A 24,037-nucleotide genomic window follows, 5' to 3' on the forward strand; every position below is an offset into this window, starting at 1 on the left:
TCTTCCATCAGAGGACTCAACCCACTCCGTGAAAGGCTTGGTTCTATCAAGGTTCAGCTGGCCTATTTTGTTATGTCCTTGCTTTCCCTTCCACCTCTTGTCTTTCTTTCTTTCTTCTTCTTTGTAGTGAGTTGATTTAAGTGCATGTTCTAATCTTTTGGTTGGACATCTGTCCAATATCCTCATCTCATGAGCTTCTAATGAGCTTTGGAGCTCTTCTATCTTCATCAATGTAATGTATTTGGATTCCTCTATTGCCACAACAATAAAGTCAAATTTTTGGGGTAGGGACCTCATGATTTTTTCAATGATCATGAGGTATGTTATAGATTCTCCATAACCTTTCATCTGATTGGTTATGGTTATAATCTTGGTGAAATATTCACCAATCTTATCACCTTCATCCATATGCAGTTGCTCATATTGCTTCCTAAGAGTCTGAAGCTTTACCTTCTTAATTTTGTCTCCACCTGCATGGCTTCTGATTAGTATGTCCCAGGCTTCTTTTGAAATACTTGCATTTTGGATTTTTTCAAAGTGAACATCATTTACATATTGGTGTATTAGGAATAGAGCCTTGTTGTCTTTCTTGGAAAAGTTACTTGCATGGTGCACCTTGACCGAAAAATTACGGTCTTGGTGCACCTTTTTGAAATATTACATGAATGGTGTACATTCTATATAAATCGGCAACCTAGTTGTCGATTCTTTCTATTTACTGTTCCACTCCCCCCAAATCGGCAATGGGGGGGGGGGGTTTTGTATGTTTATTTATTTTTTATTCCCCTAAATCGGCAATGGGGAGAGAGTTTTATGTATATTTTTTTTTTATTTGTCCTCACCCTATATATACCCATGAGTCGTAATCCTATATATACCCCCAAGTACATTATATTTTCACAGAAATTTCTCTCCATTCTGTAACAGAGTAAACTTTGTTTGAACTTTCTTTGAGTAATCATCTTTGTAGAGGTTAGTATATTATTCAGTTACTACATTTTATTTCATTTTTATAAGTTTATATGTTTTAATGTTATTAATCGTTTAATGTAGATGGCCATCGTGAGAGATATTGTTAGCGATTTTAGCGATGAAGAGGAGATTGAAATATGCAGTGATGAGGAAGAGGTTCAGTTTGATAATAGTTCCTCTCGTAGTATGACATATACTACTCCCTCATCATTTTTCTTGAACACAAATTCTGAAGGTTGCCGTGATATTGGACACAAAACCGGTTTAACGGATGTTGTTGATAATGATTTGTTTATTGGTATACAATTTGAATATAAAGAAGCCAAAATAAATGCAATTAGAGAATTTCATATCAAAAATTCGTTCGACTATATTGTTGTAGAGTCTAGATCAGATAGATACGTTGCCAAATGTAAACATTTTGGTTCAGGATGTGAGTGGCGAATTCGCGCTTCTTATAATGTTAGGCGCGATTATTGAGAGATTAGGAAAATTAATGGAACACACAGTCGTGTATCTATGTTAGTTTCCCAAGATCATAGTAAATTAAATTCGTCGTTCATTTCAGACCTTATTATTAATTTGGTATCTGCAGATTCGAGTATACCAGTTAAGGCACTGGTGAAGGAGGTTGTTAGTCGTTTTGGTTATACAGACACGTATAGAAATGCGTGGACTGCAAAACAAATGGCAATGGCAAAAATTTATGGTGATTGGGAAGGATCATATAATGAGTTACCACATTGGATGAATGTTCTACAATATTTTTCTCCTGCCACAATTGTAAAATATGAAGCACGTCACCAAGTTGTAGATGGCATGAAAGACCCAAGTCGAATCATTCTGGATAGAATATTTTGGGCTTTCAAACCATGTATTGAAGGGTTTGTATATTGTAAACCAATCCTACAAGTGGATGAGACATTTTTTACTGGGAAAAGTCGCGACCCGATTTTCGGTTGGAAGACCGGCTCTACGACTTGGGAGGAGTCGAACTCGATTTCTACCTCTCCCAATTGATTTGGAGTCGCCACTACGTTTTTTGCGGTTAAAACGTAGAAAACTCTGTAGTAAGCCCAATTAGGATAATATGGTCTTTAAGCAGAGATTCTGAGCTCGGGAGTCGATTACGGATCGGGGAAGGTATTAGCATCCCGTCGATTAAGATGGAAGAGAATGTATCCATAGGGCTTTGAGCCCATCGACATGAATGAAAATTGTTCCTACTGCGTTGAGCTCATGGTAGAGTAAAAAAAATTATCCCTAGGGCGCTTAGCCCATGCTAGGGAACGAAAGAATTATCCATAGGGTGCTTAGCCCATGGTAAGGAATGAAAACAATTATCCCTAGGGCGCTTAGCCCATGGTAAGGAAATGAACAATTATCCCTAGGGCGCTTAGCCCATGGTAAAGAATGAACAATTATCTTGCCGTCCTTATAGAATAAGGACATCAAAGTGCAATAATATCCTCGTAACACTCTGCCACGATGACTTTTTAGGGACAAAAGTCACAATTTATAAATGGTGAAGGATAAAGTTTGGGTTATGTTTCATGTGTCCTAAATAAGGTACACTTATAAGGTTCTGGATAGTCTAAAGGTCACAATCCTATGGTGAGGGTACTAGGTCTTGATTAAAGTGGACTCGGTAAGATCTTTAGACTTCTAGGTCACTAGATCGCATCCAATTCTGAAAGAAAGGAAACCAAATATCATGGGCTAGAAACGAGAAGGATCGAGCCTTCCAAGCCGCTAACTCACGATACTGGGAACAATCTGGGTGGTCCATTCTGCCAATACCAGATGCGACTCAAGGTCACTTACCGGCAAAGCAAATGTCCCTTCTATCTCAAATCTTAATCACTAATACCCGGGTCCAGGGCATACATGTGTCTGCAAACTCAAGTGTACAACGTTAGTGTGTAAGGAAGCATACAAACCTCTTTTAGGAAATTTCAACCTCCTAACAAGCTGAAAAAACAATCACAAGAATTTGCATATAATACAACAAGGTAATTCAAGATAATAATTCAACTCTATGAAAAAAATAACACAAAGAATCAAACAAACAAAAACAAAAGGGTATTTAAGTCCATATTATTAGCGGTTTTGGGGCCTGACTCTCTTATGGCTTTTCCCCAGTGGAGTCGCCAACTGTCGCGACCCGATTTTCGGTTGGAAGACCGGCTCTACGACTTGGGAGGAGTCGAACTCGATTTCTACCTCTCCCAATTGATTTGGAGTCGCCACTACGTTTTTTGCGGTTAAAACGTAGAAAACTCTGTAGTAAGTCCAATTAGGATAATATGGTCTTTAAGCAGAGATTCTGAGCTCAGGAGTCGATTACGGATCGGGGAAGATATTAGCATCCCGTCCGCCCGTATTAAAACGGTACCCTCGCTAATAACATGGACTTTTATACCCTTAACAATTATTTATTTAGAATTATTTATTTTTATTATTGAGCCTGACAATATTGACTTTGGTCCTACGTACCCCTATTAAGGGGATCAAGGCTTACGTAGTTCTAGTGCGAAAATTGTTTAGTTACTTTGGTTAATTGTTAGTGATTTAGAAAATATTAGTAAGTTCAGAAATATCAATTTATTGAGTTGGTTAATATATAATTGTTTTGGTTCAATGAGACTAATAGTTCAGGAACAGTGTTGGTCGTAGACCTTCTCCTCATTTCCAGGGAGTTAGAGACGACTCGAACCATAACCTCACTATAAAAATCCCAATTTATTCGGTAAAATAATATTGGGTTATTTTTAGATTTAGGTAGCAAAATAGGCTGGGGAATTATTTTCTATATACAAGATTAATAGCTTAGAGACAGCATTGGTTGTAGACTTCTTCTCGTTTTCGGAGAAGTTAGAGACAACTCGAACCGTAACCTTACTAAAAAATCCATATAATTTATTTAGTACAATAGTTTCTAATTTCTAATTACCAATGCATTGATTTAAGCAATAAGTATAAATGAATAAAATAAACTTAATGTAAAAAAACAAATAAAAAAGTAAACACAACAAAACTAAAACAATTGATTTAGGAAACAAAAAGTAAAGGAAAGGTGTACGGGTTTCCTATAACCCACAATCACCAAATGGGGTTTCTAAATCCCTAACTCTTTCTTCTCCGGCGACGGCCTCCATGGAGTTGGCGGCACAGCCAAAGCTTCCGTTTTCATCTATGGCTTGCGATGGTGGTGACGCGGTGGTTCGATTTTCGTCCGTGACGGCTTTGAATCGGGTAACGAAATGAGGAATCATCCTCCTCAATCTCTTTGTTTTGTTTTTCACTAACCTTCTTTTACTTTGATTCATTGTTCATCCTTTGTTTATGGTTTCTTCATAATGAATGGGGTTAAGATCCTTAATCCTTATTTTTATCCTCCATTTGTTTTATTTTAGACTCTTGTATTTGCGTTTTTAGGATTATCGATATTATATAATGCAAAAAAGACTAATATTGATAGGTTTTCTTGAAACAAAAATTACTGAAAAGGGTTTTCTATTTCGTCATATAATGCATATTGATGTCAATGATTAATACAGATTCGTAACTTAGCACAATGAGTGATAATGATAACAACAGAACCATATACATGGGATTTATAATTGTAGGATTAGCATTTAGCAGGGTCTAGAGTGCAATGTATTGCAATGTCGTCTTAATTCTTTGCTGCTTATGTAGCTTGAAGATAGGCTTATGACAAATGAGTTTGGGTAACGATTATTCCTAAATTAGTCAAAACTGTTTTTAAGATTATCGTGATATGTTGTTTTATTTGATCCAGTGTGTTTCTATGTAACTGTACGAACATGGTAGTACAAAATAGGTATAAGGACAGAAAACCAGTTTAGAAGCTGAATAAGGAAATATTACCTGGTATGACGTGTGATTTTTTACGGAGTTGCTTCAATAATACGGATGTTGTATGTTATTGGTTGGATCTCCACGTGTGTATTCTGGATTGCGGTTTTTGTCCTTGTTTCTGGGTTTTCTGCACTATATGTGATGCTTAAAAAATATGTGTGTTATCTTTTCTCAGTTATGGTCTCTTCCTAAATTTCCTATATTCTGGTCCCTTGTCACTGCGTATATGTGTATGCTCCTAATGTTTCCTTGTTATCACTATGTGGTTTGTATGTGTGTATGCTAATTCTGGATGATCTCTTTGTCTTGCTGAAAGCTTTTTCTAGCGTTTTATGTTCTCTCTACAGCTTTTTGATTGCACTATAACTGTATACTCTCTCCTCTTTTCTCTTTTACTAAGTCTCTATGGAATGCTCTCTGCTTGTACTGAGTGTATGTGTGTAGCAATGTTATCTTCCTATATGAATGGAACAGCTATTTATAGCTGAGTAAGGGTTAATACAAAACCTTTCTGAATTACTAACTGAAACCAGAAATTCCATGCCTTTTGCTCTCTGACTTTAATATGATAAATTGCCTGTGAATGCTACTAATGATTGCTTGATCTGTAACTGTTTGCTGTTTTTTTCTTTGGGAGAATTCTTAGTTAGCCTTTACCAATTCCTTTTGGCTGATTGTAACAGTTGTTTACCACCACCTTTATTATGCCCTTTCAAATTTTTGTCCTGATTATTCTCTTAAGGCTCCCACTAAGTGCTACTAATAAAGATAAAGTGTAACTGAAATCGGGGCATCCTAACCTATAAGGATTTCTGGTGAGTATCCTTTTTATTGTATCTTTTGAAACCTGTATGCTGACAATCTCGGCAGAATCATTCTTGCTCCGGTTTTCGCTTGATTGCTAACATGGATGCTATATTATTTGTAGGTGGAAAAGGATTACTATGGTTAGTGGCTCCTAGCCACCACAATGAGTTGTCTAGGCGAATATCTTTTTATGCACAGAAAGTGGGGCTTACTATAGCTGGCTTGGTTTGGCTTTTATTGGATTGGCTAGTGTTGATGTTGAGCACTCTTTTGAATTTTCAAAGCCACATATTTGAAGTACAGGGTATCCCAAGCGAGCCAAACAATGAAAAAAATGGCGTAACAAGTTTGTTTCAGTTGTATACGTGTTCAAGGTTGCTGGGGGGTTTGCTTTTTTTGTTTTGGGAATGTTATTTGAGGAATGGACAGAAGAGATTGAGGATAATAGGATATGGTGTGAAGCGGTGATTAGTTGGGACCTGGAAGTGTTGGAATACCCCTTTTATTTGAATGTGCTTTACTGCCTTATTATCCTTATTGGAAAACAATTTTGTTCTTATTTTTTTGTACTTTTAGAGACCGGTAAAACAGATAACTTTCCAGCAAGTGTTAATATTTTCCTTATAGAATGAACATCGTATTTCCTTTCATGCTTACTCTTTCCAATGATTGTAATTAGTATTTGCGTTGGACAATATTTGTAACCGAACACGCGTTCAGGGATAACTTGGTTTTCACAAAATAGCAAGAAACAACCCAAAAGACATCATGGTGTCTAAGGATAAACCCGTTAAATAACAAGTTGATGATGATTCGAAGATAAACTTTGTTCTGAAACATTATAAAATAATATTATTTAAATTTTATTGTTTTGAATATTTTTTTTGTATTTTTATAAACTTTATAGCTAGGTCGGACAAAATTGAGTGTTCACAGGAAATATATTGGAACATTGCTAATAGCAAGTTCACAAGATGGAAACAGACGTGTATTTCCAGTTGCATTTGTCATTGTTGAATGAGAGACGAAAGAAGCTTGGGAGTGGTTTTTTTACAATCTTAAGACGTATGTTACCCCTCAACAAAACCTATGTATCATATCAGATAGGGGGACAGGTTTATTAGCTGCACTCTGAAGTGAGTTGGCAGGATGGTCTAGTGTAGAATCAGTTTATTGTATTCGTCATGTAGCTAGTAATTTCAATAAGGAATTCCGAGATTCTGATTTAAAAGACAAAGTTGTAGAAATGGGTATGTCCTATTTATATTTTTAAATTTTAAAAATATTGTTATATTATGGATATTAATATGTTTGTATTTATTTTCTAGGTTATGAGTTGATGCGACCAGGTTCGAACGAATGTTGAATTCCTTGCGTCAAAAAAATCCAAGGGCTGGAGCATGGTTGGATCAGATTCCAAAAGAGAAATTGAGTCAGGCATATGATGAAGGGAGACGATATGGCCACATGACTACTAATCTTGCAGAATGTATTAATGGTGTTTTGAAAGGATTTAGTGTTCTTCCTATCAGTGCCCTTGTTAGAGCAACATATTACAGGCTAAATGAATAGTTCAATGAACATCAAAATGAAACCACTAACATGATTATGGCAGGGCATGTATATTGCGAAGAATTAACAAAGGTGATTAAATAAAATCAACGTAAATCTACATGTCAACTGGTTCTTAATTTTTCACGAGAAACTGGAGTCTCTGAAGTTGAAGTTGTATCTAGATCTGGTGGTCGACAAGTGAGGTTGTTTGGTGTGACTGTGGAGAAATTCAATCATCAAGATTGCCATGCTATCATGCTATCGCAACATGCGCTTCTTTGAATTTAGACGGCAGCCAATTTATCTCAACAATTTACCGCCTAGATAATCTTCAGAAGGTTTAAGGATATGAGTTTCAACCACTTGGTAATGAAGAATACTGACCTCCTTATTCAGGTCTGGCATTCATTCCCAATCCTGTTATGCGTAGGAAAAGAAGTGGAAGGCCAAACACTTCACGCATTCACAATGAGATGGATGAAGTTGAAGGTGAACAACTTAAAAAATATGGATGGTGTAGAACCGAATGGCATAACAAGAAGACATGTCCATTGCGATCTAGAGAATTGGGGGAGAGTTCTAGGCAACATTCCTAAGAGTAGTTTATATTTTAGTCCTTACCTTTATAATGTATTTCTATTGATCTATAACTTCTTCTCTCAATTATGTGTAGTGAATATACTATAACTATTTACTGTAAATATACTATAACTATATATACCATAAATATACTATAAAGGAATAATGTTTCTCCGAGGAGACAACTTTCCCTCCTTAAACCAATTAGATAATGACACGTCTCTCCTCACTTTAATTTTTTTTTCTTTCTTATTTTTTATATTTTATTTTCATAAACAATCATCTTCTTCTCTTCTCCCACCAAAGACCAGTATTTCCCATATTCTCTCCTTCATTTTCAATATCACAAACAGTATTTCCTCAAAAAAAATTGTGGTTATCTTTCTCTTTGTCAAAAAAAATATGAATAAGTAATGAATGAAGAAAAAACATCAATTAAATATGAGTGAATATTGAGTTTCATTGATTAACTGTGATTAAGGGTTTTGTTTTTTGTGTCCGCCTAACGATCTCAGCAAAGGACTTAGGTCATTACATTTCAACAACCCCTTACCCACATTTCTTTGATGGTTGTGATTCTTGAATGGGTTTTTCTTTAAAGGAATTAGATTGTTTAGGAGGAGAACGTGAGAATGAGTTTTTGAGAGAATAGATAGGGTGATATTGAAAATGAGGGAAAGGGGATGGGAAACGTTTGAGAAGAAGATCACTGTTCATGAAAATGAGGGAAAAAAAATTAAAGTGATGAGAGACGTGTCATTATCTAATTGGTTTAAGGAGGGAAAGTTGTCTCCTCAAACCAGGAGAAAAATTATTCTCATACTATAATTATATACTATAACTATATACTATAAATATATTACAACTATATATACTATAACTATGTACTATAAATATACTATGACTATATACGTGTGCATTATAATTATGCATTAATTGTGGTGAAATAGTTCATTGGTTAAAGAGTTCAATACAAACAAAGAATTGGACATAAGTGTGGTCAAAGACTTCAAGTGTGTAGAGACTTCAAGAATTGAATGACCATGCATAGAAGAATTGATTGAAGAGTTGAATGCAAAGAAAGTGAAAACATTGAATGATAATGCATAGTATGGTGCAGAGATTCTTCATTGATTGAAGAATTGAATACACACAATGGAAAGGAAAATGTTGAATGACTATACATAGTGTGGTGCAGAGATTCTCTTATTGAATGACTATATATTAAAACTCATTCAAACAAAGATATATCATTCAAAGTTATTCAAACTTATCAATATAACTCGTGAAAGTTGGTTCAATGCATTTATTGTAAGACATATATTTTTCAACAAAACTATGCTAACCGGTCAAAGTTATTAAAACTTATTAATGAACCTCTGAAAAATTGGTTGAATGCAATTACTAGGGCATTTACTTTTAACAAAACTCGGCATCATAGTTGCCGAGTTCAGCATAAATTTCCAACAGGAATCGGCATCATTGTTGCCGAGTTTGGGCCTGGCAAAAAAATTCAACATAAATCGGCACTTACATTGCCGAGTTTGGTTAGGGAAAATTGGCATTAACACTGCCGAGTTTGGTTAGGGCAAAAAATTTTGAACATAAATCGGCATCATTGTTGCCGAGTTCGGTATAAATAATATTTCGGTGAAATATGATTTCATTCATTGACCTTCCCATAAATTATTCACATCCACTATTCATAAATATTTTCATCCTATAAATATTTCCATGTAACCTTCTCACTTACAAACTTACATACCTTATTCTAACATACCTTCTTCTCGCTTATAAACTTCATTCACACCTTCTTCACATTTTCTTCTCATCTTCACACTTTCAAATGGAGTACCTTAATCTAGGGCCAATAGACACTTCACTCCTTACAATGAAAAATGATCATATATCAAATAATGTATGGAATGTCATTGAATGTACTTTACGGCCTAGATCTTGTTTTTGGCAATCACTACCTTCTGAGTCGGTGTTACAAGTTATCCGCAACACTGCTTTTGGTAACTTGATGACACTTGGAGCAGTAGAAATCAACAACCATATACTATTAGCATTGATCGAGAGATGGAGGCCGGAAACACATACTTTCCACTTTCCATGTGGAGAGGCCACCGTGACTCTTCAAGATGTGGCTTAGCAACTTGGCATTCTGATAGAAGGAGAAGTTGATACTGGAGTGACAAGTACGGATTGAGAAGAACTTTGCATCCAGTTGTTGGGTGTTGTTCCAGTTGGTAACGAATTAATGGGGCAGAGAGTGAAACTCACTTGACTTTAGAAGACATTTCGTGATCTCCCTGAGAATGCTAATGATGTTATTATTTAACAACACGCAAGAGCATTTATTCTGAGAATGATAGGGGGATTTCTTATGCCAGATACATCAGGTAACCGAGTCCACCTTATGTATCTGCCATTGCTTGAGGACTTAACGGAGACATTCCAATACAGTTGGGGCTCAGCTGTATTGACTTGTCTTTATCGAGGACTATGTCTTTATCGAGGACTATGTCGTGCAACAATAATTAGTGATCAAAAAGAGATTGGAGGATGTCTACTACTCCTTCAATCATGGGCATATGATCACATTGGAAATCTTGCACCAAGACTGTGCGACCCAACAACACCTTATTTTCCATTGGTGAAAAGATATATATTAATTTTACCATTATATGTAAATTTTTATTTAACAAAAGTGATTCAATTTTTTTTATTAACTAGCAAAGATTACAAATAGGTGGTCACAACATTTAATCACCACCAACATCCATGGATATGCTGTTAATATCATACTGCAACGTGATCATATGCGCGTTGATTAGGTATATTTATATTTCTATATTTTATGTAAAAATGTTTATTCTTATGTTTGTATATTTATGTTTGAATATTTATTATATTAACTTTTTAAGTAACATTTTTACTAGTTTCGGTGGATATCATATTCTCAACCGCCTTACCTGTCAAACATCTCCGAGAAAAGCCGATCACGTGTGTCACTAATCTTTTTCACAATTGTGGAATGGCACCCTAATGATCGAGTTATGAGGCAATTTGGTTTTGGTCAACCAATTCCACAAGATCCAATGAATTGTGAAAAACTTCATAAAGTTGACTTACGTGGCAAAACTGATTGTAACTGGGCACATAAACATCGTCGTTGGATTCAAATATGGAATAATTGGGATAACTACGTCGTCGATGGTTTACCAGCAAATACACTGCCTTTGAACCACTACTCTGAGTATATGCAGTGGTATTTAAAAAGGACTAGAAGATAATATTTAGAGATGGAGCACACTCTGATGGAATGGTAAAAAATAATAATTAAACTTTGTCTGTAATTATATTATTTAATTCTAATTTTTTCAGTACACATTTGCAAAAAGAATTTGTGATCAGAGTTGTCCTCTAACTTCACTTATTAATCACACACAATCTTTATACGACGTCTTCTCATCGGGACGTGAAATGATGGGAGCATTGGCTGAACTATACCTCAATGCATACTCTACTCACATTGATGATGCTTCTCATACTCATCATTATGATTACCGGAAACTGACTCTCCACAATGAACTCCAATGGATAGTTATTCTCAAGGACATACTTCATCAGTTACTCCTCAACAACAACAACAATCATATGAGTTCGCAAATTATAATTATTCATACAATTATTTGTCATCAAGTTCTCAAAACCCATTACCAACAATGTTTGCTACTACTTTAAGTACACCATTCTCGGCATATGATTCTCAACAATATTATCGTCCTACTATGTCGTCTACAAATATTTTTGGTATACAACATATTGATGATGAAGTTGTGGTTGAGGATGTTGATGAGGATGAAGATGATTCAGATGAGGAGGAGCCACAATTGGAGACACGTGGAAGAGTGAGAATCTCGCAACGGAATGAACAACAATTAAGAGTTCAACCGCCAAGAAGGAGAAAACCACCTCCATGTGGCACTTCATCACATAGACGTCATTAAACTTTTCTGGGATTTAACCAATTCAAGTGTAATATATTCTTTTCTTAAATACTACTGTTTGAATAAAATATTGATGGTTTGTGTGTTATTAGGGTTACAGTTTTAAAATATTTTAAAAACAAAAAAAAAAACATAAACCTCCCCCCATTGCCGATTTAGGGGGAGGATGGAAAAAAAATATGCAATTGTCCTCTTCAATACTCAGTCAAAACTAATCTTTGAGCTTCCTTGGAAAGCCTCAACCGTTACCACCATTGTCTACTCCGACAATCCTAGTTCAAAAGAACTATCATACTCCACCATAAGGAGTATACCCACAACACACACCTTGCATCAATGCTAACTAATGTTTGTGTCACATCCTTGCATCCAAGCCAATGCCCATGTCACACCTCTGCATCTCTACCAATGCTCGTGTTACAACTTGCATCAAAGCCAATGCCAAGTCACACCCTACATCAAAGTCAGCCATCGCACTTGTGCTTTTGTGGATCTGCTAACAATTAATATCTTTCACTATGACGTCTCACACACGCCATTACGATATTCTCTTTCTCATCTCCAATGAGAACATTCTCTCAACATCTAAAAAGATATTGCCGACATCTAACTCATCATCTCTGTCTCTATCTCCACTTTGATCCTAACCCAATGCATGAACTTATGGGGTTCTGGATCAACACATACATTGCCCACACTACAATTCCGCCATGTTTCCTTCTCCTTCAACTCATCTACTCTATCTTTGCCATTACCTTTGACGCACCTTGTCTAGCCATCACGCCTTCACCCTCTTTAGTCATTATCTGACGTATAGGCTAAGAGCCAACTACCAATTGGCTCTGATACAAATTGTTAGTGCAGCGGAAGCGATCGTTGTGTAGCATTGGCCACAAGCAATCAAATAAAGGACATACGAGTAAATAGATATTCTACTATATTCTAATTCTAAGCAATGTGACTTCATATAATAACATATTTCAAACATCCTCAACAAAAACTCCCCCCCCCCCCCTTTGACAATTTAGGGGGAAGGAATAAAAAATAAATATAAAAAACGCCCTCAATTTAGGGAGAAGAGAATGTTAAGAAGTGATAATGAAATGCACTTTATTTATCAAGTAATCAAAGTATGCATACTAACTTTTATAGTAAACCAACAAACTAACAAAACAAATTTTCCAATAACTACCTACTACTTATAGTAAGTTTGTATTTCTACACTACTTTTATACTTCAAACACTTGAATACTTGAATTATCTATTTCAACACTACTAAGAGTATTCTCATCATATAGGTAAGGAACTAATTCTTTTGTGGTGCATGACTGTCCCTCCCAACAAGTGTCGCTCATAGGAATCAAACTTTCGACCTTTTGATCATCCTATGATTTAGAAGGTAAAGTTTGTGAGTTTATAACTTATAAATGTAAAGAAATAATAGAGGTTTGTTATTGGAGTGGATTTTGAATTTAATTTCTTAAATTGAGAAGTATAAATAAATATAAAATAAATCATGGCACCATAAGGATATTAGATATAATCAATAGCTTTTGTCGCATTTATGTCCTCAAATTGAGTCCTCTCTTTGCTACTTCCAATCTTCATTTTCTCCCATTACTCATGTACTCAAAATAATGGCCAATGCTAATGCTTCTTAAAGAGACACATTTTTCCATCTCATCTTTAATCTTTATGTATATTTGTTGAAACTTTCTCCCAACTTTAAGCCAAATGGTATGATTGAAATGCACTTTTTTTGTAAATTGTACGTCAAATTAAAATTTTCCCGTTTATTCTTTCCTTTTGAAGAGTAATTGTAGTGTACACTAGGTACTACATTTAATTTCCTAAGGTCATCCCAATTGACTTAACTTAATAGAACTATTAAATACTTCATTATATTTATGTTTTAATAATAACTGGTATAATCGACCCATGCAATGCAGGTGATGTAATATAAAAATACCGCATGTATTCTGTGATGTTTGACATATGCGAGCCCGTGTAATGTTCAGAGGTTTTGACATGTGATTTTTTACTTATTAGGTTTTAAAATTTTTTGAAAAGCTCTTCCATTAGCAAGTTAAAAATACACTAGAAAAAGAAAACAATGATTGAATTATTTTTAGAATGTAAATAAAAGCACAATGATTGAGTATTGGAAACATATGATATATTGAGTGGGTAGTTTAGTTGGAATGACATCACCTCTCAAAATTTTCCCAAACCCTATTACATTCTAATAAAATTTTGATACATAATACAAATTAATGGAAAATAATCATTTATTGTTAATGTCGTCTTATTCTATATTTTAGACAAATTATTATTGACATATAAATAATAATAAAAATTTAAAATAAAAAATAATATTCTAATTAATTTGAAAACATATAATCTTTATATTCAAAATTTTGTAATATGTATCACAATTTGAATTGAGATGTATGTGGGGACAAATGTGAAGTTGATGTTCTAAAAAAAGAAAAATGGAGAATCTTAGTTGGATACACCATGCACCACTTCATCCTGTGTCCACTTCTCACTCCAACAAACACTCTTTTCTCTCTAAAATCTCAACCCTCATCACTCCCTCTCACAACCATACACCACAATGCACACCTTCTCCTCCTTCTTCATCTTCCTTTTACACCTAATCACCTCACACTCCCTCCCTCATCACCATAGAATCCTACACCAACCCTTCTTCCCACAGGACACCCTCCCTCCAACCCAACCCCCACACCCTCCACCCTCTTCCCCTTCCCCCTCCCCTACCCTTAAACCACAAAACCCAAAATACCCCTTCTCCTCCACACCCACAACAACAAACTCTTCACCATTCTTCCCAATATACCCTTCTCCCCCTCCCCCACCCTCTCCTTCTTCCTTTGCTTCCTTCCCAGCCAACATCTCCTCCATCATCTTTCCCCACTCACCCAAATCCAAATCCTCCTCCTCCAAACTCGTTGCTGCCGCCGTTACCTCCGTCGTCGCTGCTCTCCTCGTGGCGGCGATATCTGCCTTTGTTTACTGTCGCCGGCGAAGGAGAAATGGTTTTAATGATGACAAGACTCTTAGATCCGACTCAAGTATTCGTCTTTTCCCTCGCTGTGAGAACAACGTTGAAGATGGTGGTGTTGGTAACCGTAAGATTCGACATGGTTCTTCTATTAGTTCTGAGTTTCTCTACCTTGGCACTGTTGTTAATTCGCGTGGAATCGAAGATGTTAGTGATTCTCGTGGTAATGTATGTTCCGGTGCTGGTTTAATAAACCCTCGGAAAATGGACTCGCCGGAGCTGCAGCCGCTCCCGCCGTTAGCACGGCAAGGTTCGGAGCTTCGACGAGCGTGTGAAGAGGTTGGTTCGACGGCGGAGGAGGAGGATGAGGAGTTCTACTCGCCGAAAGGGTCTATTGGTGGCGGTGGAAGCTCGAATGGAACTGGATCGGGTTCTAGAAGAGTGTTATCGGAAATGGCTGCTGAGAATTTCGTTGGTAGAAGTAGCGATTCGAGTTCGAGTTCCTTCTCTTCTTCCTCTTTTGCTTCGCCGGATCGATCTCATTCGATTAGCCTCTCGCCGCCGGTGAGCATAAGCCCTAGAAAGTCGCCGGAAAATGAAACTCCGCCGGCGCTACCACCAACTGAAACACTCGCCGTCGATGGTAGAAGTTTTTTGTCTTCATCTTCACTCTCATCGCCACGTGTTCAGTCACGTGCGATGTCCCCAGTTTACAATCAGCACGTGCGAGAATCTTGTTCTTCAATGTCTTCAACACCGGAACGAGAGTGTCAAACTCAATCTCCGTTACTGTCACCGCTTTCTCTGTCACCGAACAGGGTACTGGAGAAAAACCCAGATGTAAAGGTTCAATCTTGTTGCGTATCGCCGAACAAAAACGACGGCGTTTCATCGCCTCCGAGATTATCGAATGGGAGTGGAAAATCTGTGTCTTCATCTTCAGCTTTTTCTATTCCGTCACAGGGGGAAGTTGAAAATCAGAATCATAATCAGATTTTGAATCACTCTCCAACAATATCAGATGTTTCAGATCGTTATAGGCATTCTCCACTTTCATCATTACCGTTATCACCATCGTTGCTTTCATCGCCAGAAACAGAACTGAACTCGAACCCAAACCCGAACCCGAACCCGAGCCATGCTTTGAATCAATCACAGAGAAAGCATTGGGAGATTCCAGACCTATTGACACCACCCATTGTTGGATCAGTTACAGTTGAAAATGTTCCTACAAGGAAACAATGGGAGATTCCGGTTTTGCCAACACTTGTTGTGTCATCTATTAGAGTTTCTGCTCCTGCTCCTCCGGCACCGCCTCCACTGCCACCTCCACCTCCACTTCCTGTGTCGCGACAGCGAAAACAATGGGAGGTGCCTGCTGCTTCTCCCTCGACACCTGTTGGACAACTGATTTCGAGGCCACCTGAACTAATGCCACCTTCGAGGCCTTTTGTGTTGCAAACCCCAACAACAAAGATTTCTCCTGCTGAGTTGCCACAGAGTTTGGGATTGATTGAAGAGAGTCCTGATGAGGCATCTAAGCCAAAGTTGAAGCCTTTGCATTGGGATAAAGTCAGGGCCAGCTCTGGTCGTGAAACGGTTTGGGATCACTTGGGGTCCAGCTCTTTTAAGTAAGATTCTTAATCCTCACTATGTCATGTTTTGTTCTGTTGTTATAGCTTTTATTAATTTTAGATTTCTTCAATGGTTACTACTTACTACTTAGGAAATGGCACTTAGTAACAATTGATAATTTATATGTGTTATGCATCAAATTGCATTAAGTGGTATTGAATTAATTGTGCATTGGATTTGGTCGGCTGCAGGTTGAACGAGGAGATGATTGAAACTTTGTTTGTAGTGAACACACCAAACCCAAAACCTAAGGATAATGCCTCACACTCGGTTCTTACCCCTCCAAGTCAGGAGGACAGGGTACTGGATCCTAAGAAGTCCCAAAATATTGCTATCTCGCTAAGAGCGCTTAATGTGACTATAGAAGAAGTATGTGAAGCACTGTTAGAAGGTATTTTCCATGTGGCGATATTGATCAGACATTAAGCAGCTTATTCTTTAGGTTATATGGTAATGACTCAGGCTGGTTGAAAACTAATCAATTTTTGTTCAATTGTGTCTCCATAATCATATGGGACTTCTGGCACTTGCACATCATTTTAGTGGATAATTTTGTTCTTCTGCTTTCATTTCAAGAGAGTTTTTATTTAAGTTTCTTCTGTGCTCTAGTTATCGAAATCACAGATTTCTGCTTCATAATGTGTTCTAACTTCCAAGATGCATTGATACTATTACTTGGCTGGTTTATTGACCGGTCTTGTGGTTCTTGAGATTCTTTGCAAAAAAATGAATTATTAGAGCTGTCTGTTAAAAGTTTGCTGTAGCCCTTGTTCATAAGAATGCACTGATTGACTATAACAATAGTTATAATCCTATTCACCACCTTTCCATTTTTACTTGGATATTGATTATGTGACTACATCACTTTACCGCTCTACAGGTGCTACTGATACACTTGGAGCAGAACTACTTGAAAGCTTGCTAAAAATGGCACCAAACAAGGAAGAAGAACGTAAATTGAAGGAACATAAAGATGACTCGCCAGCCAAGCTTGGTCCTGCTGAGAAATTTTTAAAGGCAGTGCTTGATGTACCTTTCGCATTTAAAAGGGTGGAAGCAATGCTTTATGTAGCCAATTTTGAGTCAGAAGTGGAGTATCTTAGAAAATCCTTTCAAACTCTGGAGGTAATCATTCACTTTGTCTCACTTATTTATTCATTTCCTCTCCCATCTCCTCCTTATTCTCTTGTGATGCTTCTTTGTTTATCGTAGTTTTTTATAGGAGGCCAAGCACACTCCAATAAATATGTCTGTACTTGCTTCCTATGAGGCTTTGCGTATGTGTGATGAGTTTTAGTTCCTGTGCATTTTCTAATTGATGATTTTGCAGGTTGCCTGTGAAGAGCTGCGAAACAGTAGAATGTTCTTGAAGCTTCTAGAGGCTGTGCTTAAAACTGGGAACCGCATGAACGTGGGGACAAACCGTGGTGATGCACATGCCTTCAAGCTTGATACACTTCTCAAGCTGATTGATGTCAAAGGTGCAGACGGTAAAACAACCCTACTGCATTTCGTGGTACAGGAAATTATTAGAACTGAAGGTGCCCGCCTCTCTGAAACTAATCAAATTCCAAGCACAACATCGAGTGATGATGCCAAGTGTAGTAGGCTTGGTCTACAAGTAGTCTCTAGTCTATGTTCGGATCTGGGAAATGTGAAGATGGCCGCTGCTATGGATTCTGAAGTTCTCAGCAAGGAAGTCTCTAAACTTTCCAACGGAATTGCACATATCGCAGAGGTTGTGCAATTAATTGAAACGGCAGGGTCAAATGAAAGCAAACAGAAGTTTACATTTACAGAATCAATGCACAAATTCATGAGAATGGCTGAGGAGGAGATTGTAAGAATTCAAGCCCAAGAAAGTGTTGCTTTATCCGTTGTGAAGGAGATTACAGAATACTTCCACGGTAACTTGTCCAAGGAAGAAGCACATCCATTTAGAATCTTCATGGTAGTAAGAGACTTCTTAACAGTTCTTGACAAGGTATGTAAAGAAGTTGGTATGGTAAATGAGAGAACCATGGTTAGTTCTGCGAGTAGATTCCCGGTTCCAGTGAACCCTTTGCTTCCACAACCCCTTAACCCCATGCTCCCGCAACCCCTTCCTGGGCTATACGGAAATCGACAGTATAGCTCTTCAGATGATGATAGTCCATCTCCTTAGATCTCTCTCTCTCTCTCTCTCTGGTGACAGTGTGATGATGCATCTTCTGCTAGAAACAACCTGGAACCAGGTGATTTTGAAGGGTCTTGGCATGCTTGTATGGTCTGACCCAAATGATATTTTTTCCCTTGTTAAATTGTAAAAATCATTGTAAAAGATTGGAGTTATATATAATAGAGTAGATGTTCTTTGGTAAAAAGAAGGTTGCCTTATATAAAGAGGATATGTATTATAAGGTTGTTTTGATCGTGTACATAACAACCTTATAATACATATCCTATTTAAGTCTGTAGTTCCGGAGAGCAATGCATGAAGATGATGCAGCAATAAGAATTGCAATATGCAAAATGGAAAAAGAAAGAATGGACCTAACAACTTTTCCAATGATATATATCAAAAGTTTATTGAATGTGGAGGAAGCATGCAGGTGATGAAAGCTGAAAAGGTTGAAGGGAGACCTATGGGTAATAACTAATATGAGTCATGTGATGTGACTCATATTTAAGGGACCAAGTTTGGTGTAAGAGTTGTAACTTCACTATGATATAAAGTTATAAACTGATTCCTCAAAGAAATATTAACATTATTTATGATTTTCAAATCTATCAATGGGTGGTCATAAAAAAATATGTTTTTTTGTCCCTATAAAAATATTTTTTGTTTTTAGTCTCTGATGTAGTACAACTTTGCATCGGTGACGTGGCCTCTGTTAGGGCACACCAACATTTTCCATCATCAGTTGCTGTAGAGAACGAAAATGGACACCAACTCAAAATAGGAGTTACACACTGGAAAAATATATAAAGACTAAAATCAGCATAAGCCATAAATATTTATTACTGGAATAATACACATGGACAATAGTTTAAAAGACAAGGGATAAATGATAATAATTTTATGAAACAATTGTCTATAAATGATAATAATATTAGGAGACAAACTAAAAGTAAGATTTAAGTGCAGTTTAGTCCCTAGATTAAAAAAATGTACAAAACCATTCTAAATTTTGGGTTGGGTGTAAATTGGTCTATAGCAGTCAATATCATTAAAATGCAAAAGAAAAATGTTGCACCAGCTTCAAGTGGCTAACTATACCTACCCATCAAGGACTTTTCATATGATATTATACAATGGCAGCAAATTTTTCCTGTAGTTGAATTTTTTTGTCAGGAAGAGAATGAGAATATTGTGCGGCTCCCGATATATAAATCTAAATAAATGCTTACAGTACCAGTAGATTAAGTAGTTATTAATTCAACTTGCATTGTAATTATAGTGTTTTAGTTTATACAAGGGAAATGAATGTTTACTAAAATTGTGACAACACTGACCAAAATATAGGTTATAAAATGTTATTATTCTGTTCACTTTTTCGTTTGAAGGCATATTCCATGTTACGTACATTTTGCCATCACGTGATGCCCTGGGCTTAGAACAGTGAGGTTTATGTGACATTATCACGTGCAGTATCTAATCTTCTCTATGACATTATCACGTGCAGTATCTAATCTTCTCTATGACATTATCACGTGCAGTATCTAATCTTCTCTATGACATTATCACGTGCAGTATCTAATCTTCTCTATGACATTATCACGTGCCTACTAAGAACATGTGAACACCACTAACACACTTACCATATATAATGAAAGAACACAATGAAGTCAAACAAGTTGAATAAAATAAATGTTCAGCTGTTGCATGCAAACTGAAGATTTAATTAATCTTTAAGTCATAAATAGGCTAAGAAATTAAAGGCCCAACAAAATTAAGTTTACTTATAGATAAAGGGTATGCTACAAGTCTACAACCCTATTCCATAATGGAATTATTTAATGAGTACAGTGTTAAAGATGAAAATGACTCTTCTTAGATAGTTTTCGGTTATGCTAGTTATGATTAGTTTTACTTTAAATGGTAGCTTGAGTTTCAAACAACTACCAATTTTCCTTTGTATAAATTTTTTGCACTTTGTCTATATATGCATAATTAAATTCCAATAATGAGAGTTCAATATTTTCTTCTCTTTTTGCTCTTTCATTTCTCTTCTTTTCTTTCTTGCATGGTTGCTAAGAAACTAAGATGGTATCAGAGTAAAACATCTATTTCTCAAACTTTGTTTTATTTATTCTTTCAATTTCTTGGAGCTGCTTGATTGCATTGTTGAGTGATGGTTGTTTCATTTAGGAATTATATTGTTCAACAGTTGATGGAAATCTGCATTATAGTGCAAAGGACTCTCATCATTTTGATGATATAGCTTCAAACACGAAAAATATGACAACCTCTCCTAGAGCACTCCTATTGGTAGTTGTTGGATCCTTTCTTCCATTCTCTCTTGGCATATTCATCAACATCATCATGCATTAACCATCAAAGTGAGTGAGCGCAAAAGAATCAAAACCAAGAATTCCAGCACATACGGTTCATCAAGTTGTATCTTATCTTGAAGGTTCATCAATTGGTACACTTGCCCTATGATCTTTATCATTGGGATTGGAATATTCTTCAATAAGTTTCTTTCCATTCTTTCTTTATCATATTCTTGAGCAAAAAAAAATTGCCCATATTTCTCTCAATCTTTTGCCAAGAAATCAAAATGGTTTTCTTGAGCATTCATTGAACAAAAAAAATGTTCATATGACATCCTAGTTTTCTCTTATTCTTTAGCTAAGAAACCAATATGGTATTCTTGAGATAACCTCATTTGATCTTCTTTCTATTATGTTAGTTCATGATGAATAACTAATTTCAATTTCAATTCATTCTCTTATAAGAATTCTTATATTTCTTCCATTAATTCTACTAGCACAATATTCCTAGTTTCTTGTGCTATATTTTGAAGAATTCTTATATATCTTGAAATTTCTTTAAGACCCAGTGACATATTAGAGATCATTACTTTCTTTTTCTTCCTCTCCTTCCTCGATATTTCTTGTTTTCATTTCCAAGATTGTCACTGAACATCTGATGAGTTCAAGGCTACATGTAATTTTGTTTTTGAGTATTCAGAGTCTTCACCAAAATTTCTCCAATCTTGACATAATGGGGATGTGACAAAGGTAGATACAACATTGTCTCATAGTATTCTTAATCCAAGATCAAGTTCTGATATTCGCCTCTCTTTAATTGGTGATTCATTCTTTCATTGGTGGTTCTTCCAAACTCTAGATCCGACTTTTCACGTTTGCTACCTTATACCCAAGCTCAGAGTTAATGGTATTCACTCTCCAGCTTGAGGGGATGTTAAAGATGAAAATGACTCATTCTTAGATAGTTTTCGGTTATGATAGTTAGGATTAGTTTTACTTTAAATGGTAGCTTGAGTTTCAAGCAACTACCAATTTTCCTTTGTATAAATTCTTTACGCTTGCCCTTATGCATAATTAAATTCCAATATAAAAGTTCAATATTTTCTTCTATTTTTGCTGTTTCAATTCTCTTCTTTTCTTTCTTACATGGTTGCTAAGAAACTAAAATACAGTCTTATAAAATGACAAACCAACGGTATTTTCTAAATAATAATAAATTGAAATTTGGCCTTAACAACATTGCATAGATAATAATTAATGAGTCCAGGTTTGAAACATACAATATCCACAAAGTGTAGCACTATATGGAGTCCATCAAATAGTGTTGTTACATCAGAATTTAATACACAGTTTCGTGGGAATATGTTAGAAATAGTATACAAATGTTGCACCTTCAAAGTCATGCATGTATCCTAAAATTGTTATACTTTTAGCTCATCTTTGAACTTCGGAATTCGAGCATATATGTATATATCTGAACAATAGCATGGACCATGCTTAATAATTATTTATTTTCTTGAATATCAAAGTGACTAGTGACACTTTGTTTGTTTTTCATTATTTTTACACCTCGAGACATAAAACAGTATAGGTAAATGTGCATACATATATGCATATAAATCCCGTCACTGTCAAAGGTGTGGTCCACAAACAAAACTACATAACTCAATGTTTTGCGGTATAGAGGCAGGTATAAAATTCATAGCTTGCAGAGATAACACACCTTCAATTAATATTTGTAAGAACTGGGAGAGAGTGCCAAGACCAAGAGATAATAAAAGAGAACTTATATGCAAATACAACAATATCTTACATGCATCCACATTTACAAATTCATTTCTAATTATGGTGGACATCATATATTTAATACAATTATATCGGCCATTTATTTTAGGTTACTAAATAAATAATTTAATTACTAACAACCTATAAGACTTCTGAAACTGATAAAAGATATGCGTTTAATGAGTAAATAATCAAATGGTTGACCTATAGGGGATAATAGTAACCCTATAAGTTAGCACATAAAGAACGGTTATGGTCTCCGATACACCAAATCATAATTAGTTTTCACCTCTCCCCATCAGAGAAGAAACGAAGGTCCCAAAAGGAATTAAGTATTTGGTTGAGGAAAATTATCAAACCAAAACTCTATCAAAAGGTATATCAAAGAAGTAGATCAGATAACATGGATTCATGTATGACTTTGTATCATTTTTTATATTATGTCATCAGGAAATATCTAATAAGTGGTATCAGAGTCAGGTTCTAAATTTTATGGTTCTCAATTAAAGATGTTTTTCCCCAATTTTTTATGAACCCTACTTTTTAAATTTGTGGATTTTTATGCTTCCGCTATTGGTTATGAAAATTGAGTATTTAGGAATAATGAGAATAACTTTTATATGCTTCTGCTTATTTGAATTATGAATAATTTGTATTATGAATTACTTGAACATGTGTAGAAGTTTATATTCAGAACTATACATAAACATTGCATTAACTTTTATGATTTTGTTATGTAATATGTATATTATATGTGCATTAATGCCTAGTATTGGACATTGACTTTTGTCACTTTACGATTTTACAATTTGTTAAAGTATATGTAATATATATATATATATATATATATCAATTATTTAGGGAGTCATCCTTATGAAAATAAATTTATAATTTTTTATTATTTGATTCTAAAATAAGAATTTTTTTAGCATAAACAACATTATTATTTGATTCTAAAATAATTCCAAATAATTAAACTTTAAATTGTATGAAATAATATGAATTATTACCCATTATTATTACTAGCGTTTTGACATGCACTGTCGTGCCTGTCAACCCGCTTTCCTATCGTTTGTAATGTATAGTTTGTATTTTATAAATTCAAATATAATTTTTTGCGCTAAATTTACGGTTGAATTTATTCAATTGGTCTAATATTCAATTTTTTAAATACACTTTTAAAATAAGAAGATAATAAAGATAAAATAAGAAAATAATATTATATGGTTTTTTGGTAGAAATAAAAAGATATTGAGGGCAAAATAGGAAAACACAAATTACACCATGATGGGTGGTTATTTTGTGT

General features: G+C 35.6%; 1 protein-coding gene across 2 annotated transcripts; it reads left to right on the forward strand.

Moving 5' to 3' along the window:
• On the forward strand, positions 14,329-18,818 carry LOC109357188 (formin-like protein 1). Of its 2 annotated transcripts, XM_019600968.1 has the most exons (5): positions 14,329-15,561; positions 15,598-16,466; positions 16,662-16,861; positions 17,351-17,595; positions 17,801-18,818. In XM_019600968.1, the coding sequence occupies exons 1-5, from the start codon at positions 14,428-14,430 to the stop codon at positions 18,632-18,634; spliced, it is 3,282 nt and encodes a 1,093-aa protein (XP_019456513.1). In that variant the 5' UTR covers positions 14,329-14,427; the 3' UTR covers positions 18,635-18,818. The 2 variants fall into 2 exon arrangements, with proteins under 2 accessions (XP_019456513.1, XP_019456512.1); XM_019600967.1 differs by having other exon boundaries at positions 14,329-16,466.

This window comes from Lupinus angustifolius, chromosome LG09 (assembly GCF_001865875.1).
Source record: "Lupinus angustifolius cultivar Tanjil chromosome LG09, LupAngTanjil_v1.0, whole genome shotgun sequence".
In the NCBI taxonomy this organism is placed as follows: domain Eukaryota; kingdom Viridiplantae; phylum Streptophyta; class Magnoliopsida; order Fabales; family Fabaceae; genus Lupinus; species Lupinus angustifolius.